The 8,699-nt window shown below is 36.9% G+C and overlaps 1 protein-coding gene across 4 annotated transcripts; it reads left to right on the forward strand.

Moving 5' to 3' along the window:
* The first annotated feature begins 2,956 nt into the window (after window positions 1-2,956).
* On the forward strand, window positions 2,957-8,389 carry LOC107686431 (molybdopterin synthase catalytic subunit). Of its 4 annotated transcripts, XM_016483419.1 has the most exons (5): window positions 4,525-4,609; window positions 4,771-4,887; window positions 4,989-5,142; window positions 5,238-5,361; window positions 6,249-8,389. In XM_016483419.1, the coding sequence occupies exons 2-5, from the start codon at window positions 4,773-4,775 to the stop codon at window positions 6,333-6,335; spliced, it is 480 nt and encodes a 159-aa protein (XP_016338905.1). In that variant the 5' UTR covers window positions 4,525-4,609; window positions 4,771-4,772; the 3' UTR covers window positions 6,336-8,389. The 4 variants fall into 4 exon arrangements, with proteins under 4 accessions (XP_016338908.1, XP_016338906.1, XP_016338909.1 ...); XM_016483422.1 differs by lacking the exons at window positions 4,771-4,887; window positions 5,238-5,361; window positions 6,249-8,389 and adding exons at window positions 2,957-3,193; window positions 3,369-3,493 and having other exon boundaries at window positions 4,470-4,609; window positions 4,989-5,064; XM_016483420.1 differs by lacking the exons at window positions 4,989-5,142; window positions 5,238-5,361; window positions 6,249-8,389 and adding exons at window positions 2,958-3,193; window positions 3,369-3,493 and having other exon boundaries at window positions 4,470-4,609; window positions 4,771-4,850.
* Window positions 8,390-8,699: the final 310 nt, after the last annotated feature.

Consider the following 8,699-nt stretch of genomic DNA (forward strand, 5'->3'; position numbering starts at 1 on the left):
TCTGTCAGTGCTTCCTGTCTTGAGTTTGGACCCAACAACTGTAAAGTCGTTCTTCAACCGCGCAGCAGTTATGTACAGAAGGTGCTCTCAACTCCGTTTAGAGTGCAGGTAATTTTCCTTTTAGCCCTCCCTGGAACGGATGGCGAACAAGGTCTAAACTTGTTATGTCCTGTCCGTGCACTGCGACTTTACATTAAGCGCTCAGAGTCTTTCAGACAATTAGAGCAGCTTTTTGTGTGTATTGGAGGTCGCTCTAAAGGGCTGCCTGTCACAAAGCAAAGACTATCTCATTGGATAGTAGATGCAATAGCTCTGGCTTATGCCTCAGCTGGCTTGCAATGCCCTTTGGGTGCGAGGGCCCATTCCACCAGAGGAATGGCCTCCTCTTGGGCCTGGTCCAGTAGATTCTCTTTTGGGGAGATTTGTGCGGCCGCCGGCTGGTCGTCGCCGTCAATCTTTATTAGATTCTACAATTTGGACGTCCCTGCCCTGCAGGCGCAGGTCTTATCTGCCTAATGCTTACTTTACCCCCACCGGGTGGGGAGAGTTATCTCAAGTAGACCTCAGAACGTTCTCGGGTCTCTTTGTGGCTCAGGCTTATGGAGCCCTCGCTGAGTGTTCCTGGGCTGAGCTCGCAGAGCAGGCTAAGTTCTGCATCTGCTTATAGCACGGCGCTACTGGATACGTTCCCCAAGCACTCGTCAAACGATGATGCAACGGGAGTTAACTTTCGATAGGGAACACTCCGGTTACTCACGTAACCTCGGTTCCCTGAGATAAGGGAACAAGCGTTGCGTAACTGGCCATGCTATAGCTGCACGCGAATCGATGGCTGTTGCTTCAGTCGTATGATTTTGATGAGATGGCGCTCCGAGCCGACTTATATAGCGGTCGGCTCCGCCCCTTCTGGCGGGCTCGAGCGCCATTGGTTTGTGCAGCTACACAAACGTTAACCAATCAGGCTTCAGTAATAGAGTAAACAGGAGTTTCCCCAAGCAGTCATCAAACGACGACGCAACGCTCGTTCCCTTATCTCAGGGAACCGAGGTTACGTGAGTAACCGGAGCATTTATCATGTTCGCACTTGCAGTTTAGATGGTTGTTTGTCCATCAGTGATGGAAATACTTATCAGACACTAGTACTTTATTTGCTACTAGTCACTATTTCAATACTGATAAGTAACTATTCCATTACTTCTAGCAACACATTTTTGTAACTGAATTCGAAGTATGGACTGGAGTACTATGCAATAGATATATATACACAGATGCCTCATTAGTGGCAGTTTCTATTGGCCGCTATATGTAAGCTGTCCACCATATTGGAGCCAGTGTTGCCAAGTCTGCGATTTTCTCATGGAATTAGGCTACTTTTATGCTGTTGTTGCTGTTGTTTTTTAGTCTGTGGGAATGTGATTTTGGACCGAACATGATTGCAACATGATTGGGCTAGTTTTGAGCTGTTGCTGGTTTTCTTATGCAGACCTGGCAATCCTGATTGGAGTGATCAAAGTTAGCCCTTGAACACTCAAGAGTAAATTGACTGTGCATCTGCAACTGTAGGTATATGCATGTATAAACATCTATATCTACAATAGACTAATTTTCTGCTAAACTAACACGATACAAAAAGACAAAGGCATTAGCTAACACAACATTAAAAGGTTACCATAGTTTAAAAACCTGTATTATTGAGGTATACATATATAAAAACACAAACCAACACATTCTCACCAGTGAAAGGTTGTCCCATTTCTTTAAGAATTTAAATCTTGGTGTTTTTTTCCAACCAGAGACTGTGCAATGTTGTGGCATCTTGGAAAACTCATTGATTTTAACTGTGATTGATGACACGTTGACTGTTCCAAGAAGGCAGACACGTTGACATGTCTAGAGTGGTCAAATGTGGCATCAATCTATACATATCTATGGTACTATGTATGTATACCAGTTATAGACCTTAATTGGTTTAGCATATTGAATTCAACATGGATGAAAATGAGGCTGTGAAGGATAAACGTACTGTCCTAACAATGGCACACACTGTATAAAGGCCCTAGATCATGTAATTCTCACAGTTTTCAAACTGTTTTATGGTGTACTTGTCTATTGAAAGACATTTAATCAGCTGAACAATGGGTATGTTGTTAAACATTGCAGTCAATTGAACACACTGTACTTCTTTCCTTAGATTTTTTAATGTGGTGCTACCCTGACTTAAGTTTATTTTAGTTTTACTAGTAACAATTTATTATGTAATACTTTACATAACTTATTTTTTAGTTGCGCTTACTGGTATCTATTAACTATCTGGCAGTAGTAACATTTCTTTACATATACATATTGCACTCACTATTAGATTATTTTGTCTATTAGTAGGTAAAAACAAAGTAGTAAGCCTACTGTTAACATAAAACCGATATAGCTTTAAGAAGTAAATGTTAAATCGGCTTGCCAGAGATGTCAGGGTTGGACGTGTTGCCCTGCTGTCCCTCTGTTGGAAAATTGGGAGAAATGCACGACTCTGCAAGTGTCTTCTACCACACGTTGTTAATAACAATGACTGTGAAACGGGGACATACGTTGCACAGCTGTGGTCTGTGGTTGCAGATGTCACTGGATTGATCGAATGCCACACAGAACTGTCTTACTGAACAAAAACAGCCATCGGCTGTGTAATAATGGCGAAACGAGCGTTTGATCTATTGTTTAAAAAAAAAAAAAAAAACTGTATACTGATAGCTTTCATGGTTATATGCGCATAAGGCTTTACATGAGTCTAAATATAGTAACCTTAAAAGACAGTGAACATATATTATATTTAGGGACCTAACTATGTGAGGTTGGTGAATGGCTCAGTTTGTTATGTGAATTTGGAGACATCTGCTGGTGAAGGGTGGAATGAAATGCAGAGCTAATTCTAGGAACGTTTAAACGTCGCTATTTCAACGATAAAAGCTCAAAGACTTAATAGATGAGAAGAAGTGCGAATTTATAAGATGTAATTTTAAACATTCACAAGGACATTGAGCTCCGGAATAAACAGAGCGTCATGTGTCAGTTTTCATGTCACGAGTCAGCTGACCTGAAGCAAAACCAATTGGATTTGGGCTCTCAGGAAGACAAACCGACGCACGCGGCGAAGGGTTGAAGTTTACTTGTGTCCAGCCAGTATACATACATGAATACCGAGGTAAGTCTGCTTTTCAAATCGTTTATACAATTACATTTTCTTATCAACCTCCTGCAAAGTGAAAATACAAAACGATTCATATTTACGTAACGTTAATCATCGATGACATTAAGTGAACTTGAGTGTTTTGGGAAGTTTTCTCTGACCATATTCTAATAAATACCTACTCGTTAAGCAGGTGTCGGTTCTGTACTTTGCAAAAAGTGCCGAATTAACGGGACTTAAAGCAGAAAACCTCACGGTTCCGTCAAACATATCCTCTCTACAGCTGTGGCAGCATTTGGAGACCAGACATCCAAGGTGAATTATTATTTTAAATACATGAATAAAAAAGCGCCCAATCAAACAAATGAGATGTTGCCACTCAGTCCACCAATCAGAGACTTCGCTAATAATAAAACTAAATAACAGCAATAACAATAATTGTGATAAAGTTTTTTTTTATTTTTTTTTTAACATGTAATAAACACTTTACATATTTTGACGTAAAACTACTAATTATAGTAGTAATACTTAGTATTAATACATATTTTTGATATATTTTGTTATATACTTTTATGAAGTTGTTCATTGGAAAGAGAATGTTTATGACATGTTTATAAACTGTAACTTTCATTTCATTACAAGATGTATATTTAATGTAATAACACTGGGCATTATATTTGCAGTGTAAATATTTAATTCATACTTTGCCCAGATTTGAAGTCTTTTTATGTGAAATGTATCGCTCTATGCACACTCTAAGCATGTAAATAATGCTAAGAAAAACAAATGATCTACAAATTACTACTTTGTGTTATTTTCCAATGTACAAGAGCAGAGGTGTCCAAACATTTTTAATACAAACGATGAAAAATAATTTATTGAGAGCCATGGGCCAAAAGTATATTCTATTAAAATGTAATAAATAAATAATTAAACTGATATTTAAATAACATTTTTTTTATATTTTATATAAAAAAAAAAATCATATTCATACATATTGTTTTTAACATTTAAATGCAAAGATTGCAAAAAAAAAAAAAAAGATAAAATAGTAATAGAAATGAAGATATGCTTTAGTGGGTTTTACCACATTTTTTGTTCTCCTTCCTCTTGTGATATGGAATGATCCATAAATGCTTAAACCAGGACTCGCGGGTCAAATCAAAGGTCTTTGGCCCCTGGGCTCTGGTTTGGGTGTTTCTGGACTAGAGCATCTGTTCATCTTTATTTTAATTTCTATTCGTTATATATAGTCATGTTTCATTCGGAAGATGTGTGTCCTGTTCGGCAGACTCTCTGTGTTACGGGATCAGGTGGTTCTGGCCGTGCGTCAGGAGTACGTGCCTCTGGGAGAGCAGCCCTTGACCCTCAGAGACAGGGACGAGGTGGCCGTTATACCGCCCCTTAGTGGAGGCTAAAGAAATTATCAAGGTGGGCATCAAATCCAACACCTGTCTATCTTTGTTACTGTATTTTATTTTTTATGTATATTATAATAAAACATTATAAACACATAACAACGTAAGTGTTTCATAGTATACTTTATATTATATAGAAACCTATTTTATATATTCGTTTTTTTTGTTGTTCAGGTATGGCTGCAGATGGGGGTCAGGATCTAATTACACTCACTACTGACAAGCTTTCTGCTGATAGTGTTTCTCAATCTGTTACGTGTCCCTCCTGTGGTGCTGTATCTCTGTTTATTGGTCAGTCTTTGTTACGCTGAATTTCAGTGGATCATTGCTACTGTTTAGAGTTGGCTTTCTTACTGCTACCTATTAGTTTTATATGTGATCTCCTCTTTCAGGAACTACCAGAGATAATTTTGAGGGGAAGAAAGTGATCCGGCTTGAATATGAAGCGTACAGTCCAATGGCAGAGTCAGAGCTCAGGAAGATCTGCTGTGAGATCCGGACAAAGTGGCCCAGCGTCAGACACATTAACATACAGCATAGACTTGGGTGAGTCTCAAAGCTTGTTCAGATAATAGAAGTTAATCACTTTAACATCATTATGTCTAAAGGGTATTTTCTGCGTTTTCCCACCGTGTCCACAGTGTGGTTCCTATAACAGAAGCAAGTGTTATAATAGGGATCTCGTCACCGCACAGAAGTGATTCCCTAGAGGCAGTGAAGTACTGCATCAACACACTCAAAGCTACTGTGCCAATCTGGAAAAAGGTCTGTATAACCATATAGAACATGAATAAGGTACAAAAAAAAGACCTTTGAAAAGGGGGTGCTTTAAAAAGTTGTCAACCTCGGGAGGTCAGATGAAATATTAAATTAGCTTTTTTTTTTTTTACAGAACCATAATGTGGCACATTTTAAAATCGATTTGTATGATACTATTACTGTCTAGTAATAAGCATTAAATATTAACACTAAAAAGACATGGATGATACAACTTTACAGAGAATACATTTTAATATAACAGCAAGTTATTAACAAGTAATTTTTGTTAAACTTACATTTGCATTAAATTATGGGCAATATTTAATTAATCACTTTTCCTGACAAACTTGGTAACAGGGTTGAATGGTAAAAATTGATAAAATTGATGTTTTGTTTGTCTTCCCATAAGTGAACATGAAATGTTACTCTAAGAAAGGTAAACATTTAATCATAAGAATTAGTTAAATAACTTAAGTTTTTAATACAATGATTTAAAAATAAATTCTGCATATTGTCAAAATCACAACTTGTGGTTGTAATTATTGGATATTTGATAAGATCAAAATCTGGGACAGACTAAAAAAAACAGACATTTCTCATTTAAAACCAGCTATTTTTATGCTAGGTAATTGTAATCAAATAGTTCTGACAGCAAAACAAAAAAAAAGTTATTTGTGCCTCTTATACTTTAAGTATAATTATTATCTTTTACGTTTTTAAGTAAACATAATAAAGTTATAAGACACTACAGTCTACCCTGTTTGTGGAACCCTTCCTTTTTTTATAATAACTTGTAACTGGTAATTATTGCCATCAAAGTGTAATAATTTCTCTTCATATATTACATTGCACAATTGTTTGGAACATGTTTGTAATTATTTTGTACTTTTCAGCAAATATACGAGTCTGGGGAGCCGTGCTGGAAAGAGAACAAGGAGTGTTTGTGGGCGGATACTGGGAAAGATCCCAAACAAAGTTGAACTGTTAACTAGCAAATGAGCTACAGTATATCTCATGAAGCATCAAGAGGTTTTTATTGAAAAAATACAAAGTTCAAAGTTTTCCTGTAACACCTGATGAAACAAAGATTTTAATCAAAAGAGCATATTCTACTCTTCTCTTGAATAGAAAGTCTTAAAAAAGTACCAGTGCAAAAACATGATGTAAACATTAAGGGAAATCGTTGTCGTTTATGTTGCCTTCGATTAGTCAGGCCTCAAAGATTTCCTAAAAACGCCACATAACAGCATCAGTAGAAGTTAAACCCTGAATTCATGTAGCAATTTACTGACAACACTTTCATATACATGCAAATATGTTTGACATTTCAGAAGATTTGACTACATCATATAATGCTTAGATCATTTGTTAATGCAGTCAAATTGTTTGAAATGTCATTATACATTTGCGGATAACATTAAGCTGTATTTTATGTTTATAAATGGCAAGTTAGTAATAAGAAACAATGCAGACAACACTTTAAAAATGAACATTTTTAAATTATTACATCATTTGTTAATGTAAGATTTAATGTTAAGTTTTTAAAGTGTTTCTTATTACTAACTTGATTCATTTGTGCAAGTAGTCAAAATCATTTATTTTCTCATGCAGTGTTAGTCAATTTCCCTGATGTGTTGCATACAGTGGCACTGCTTACTACTGGAGTTATTTGCTCATGTTTACATAGTATGGACAACAGTGGCAGCGATAGAATTCACAAAAAAACCTGCTTTACCAGTGTTTTGCTGCTTTGGGCATAAAACATTTTTGAGTTTGCAATTTGGTATTGCTGAAATGGTCTCGCTACAATTTTGTGAAGGTTTCTTTTCACTGATACTGTATAATTTGGAACATATGCCTGGTATGCTTTAGAATTTTTGGGAATTTTAGTACTCCAGTATATAAAATAAATGATCAAATTTGTTCAATTAAGTTAGTCAATGACTCAAAGGTCCTTTTACTCATATGCCACAAATTATCTCTTTAGGCCTAGTATGTTAGGGTATGCGTACATCTAAAATCTTTGGTATGGTGCGTGACCCTATACGCACATTCAGCCCAATTTTTCTTAACCATTTGTGCAATGTAGTTATGGGGAGTCAACGCCTAAAGCTGATTCCTTGACTCTGAATAGCCATAGTCTTGGGGTCAACTCCAGCACAGGAATCGACTCGTTGTCGACTCCATTGCTGTGTCTGAAATTCCTCACTCATTCACTAGTCCCTATATAGTGCTCGCCAGTTGAGTGCACTATATCGGCAAGGAGTGAACCAAATAAAGCCAGGAAATCGGACACTGACTTCACTGGGTTGACACAGAAACAACTGTCACAATGCCCTCACCCGGCCATTATATTAATTCGAAGAATATGTTCTCTCTCATTCATTTAACTCTGACATGGCTGTTGTATGTATTGGCAACAACTAGAAAATGGTGATACTCATAATTTCAAAGTAATGTAATCTCTAAATTGGAATAATTAGCCACGGTTAAAGTGTGTTATTTTAATGTTTCAAGTTTTTGTCACCAAAAAAATTAAAAGAATTTAGTGTGTAATATAAAGACTGCTATATTGTAAAGGTCCTTGCACACCGAGTTCGAAATTTTTGTATGCGTTTTTCTTTTTTTTTTCATATTCGTCATCCTTTCCCATCAAAATGCTTCCTACGGATGTGAAAACGCAGAAAAACAAACCTGGTCCTAATTTTTTTTTATGACGGACCAAAGTTTCGGAGGCAGTGTGTAAACATGATTGACACAACGTGAGGTCGTATTTATTTTTTAACGTGCGAAAATTTCGGACTTGGTATGAAAAGACCTTGTCTCTTCTTATTGCTGACCCTGTATGTAACAGCGAGTCGATGGGGAGTCGACTCTGGAAGAACCCGCAATCAAACAGGGTTAAGGCTAGAAGGTATACAGCTGTGGCTACTGGGCATGCACACATCAATATAGCATAATTTTTGTCTCACTGTACAACAATAATTACTATTTTTGCATTATTGTAAGGGGTAGGTTTAGGGTTGGGTTAGGTGTAGACGTTAATAAAAAACACAAATAGGAATAAAATTAAATTTCATTGTTAGTTTCTGGTCGGAGGTGTATCCCTTCTAGCCACATCGAATAGCCCTAGTACAATGTACGCTAAGTTCACACATGCACTTTGATTTTTTTTTGCACTAACTAGTTTGTCCACAAGGTGGCAACACTGTCCCAGGCCGTTGTTTCTCAGTCAGAAAAGGAATAGAGGAGACCAAACTAGAACAATAAACTAATAAAGACGGCAACAACAACAACAGACACCCGCATTGACAAGTGCTTCTGTGGTGGATGGAGACCTGCAA

Source organism: Sinocyclocheilus anshuiensis, unplaced genomic scaffold (genome assembly GCF_001515605.1).
Source record: "Sinocyclocheilus anshuiensis isolate Anshui unplaced genomic scaffold, SAMN03320099.WGS_v1.1 scaffold838, whole genome shotgun sequence".
NCBI classification, from domain to species: Eukaryota; Metazoa; Chordata; class Actinopteri; order Cypriniformes; family Cyprinidae; genus Sinocyclocheilus; species Sinocyclocheilus anshuiensis.

What these genes read in the sequence shown, in the direction of transcription:
- LOC107686431 (XM_016483419.1), top strand. Translation starts at nt 4,773, where the DNA reads ATGGCTGCAGATGGGGGTCAGGATCTAATTACACTCACTACTGACAAG. An exon ending in AACATACAGCATAGACTTGG is followed by an intron (nt 5,143 to 5,237) that starts GTGAGTCTCAAA and finishes CCGTGTCCACAG; the next exon opens with TGTGGTTCCTATAACAGAAG. An exon ending in CTGTGCCAATCTGGAAAAAG is followed by an intron (nt 5,362 to 6,248) that starts GTCTGTATAACC and finishes TGTACTTTTCAG; the next exon opens with CAAATATACGAGTCTGGGGA.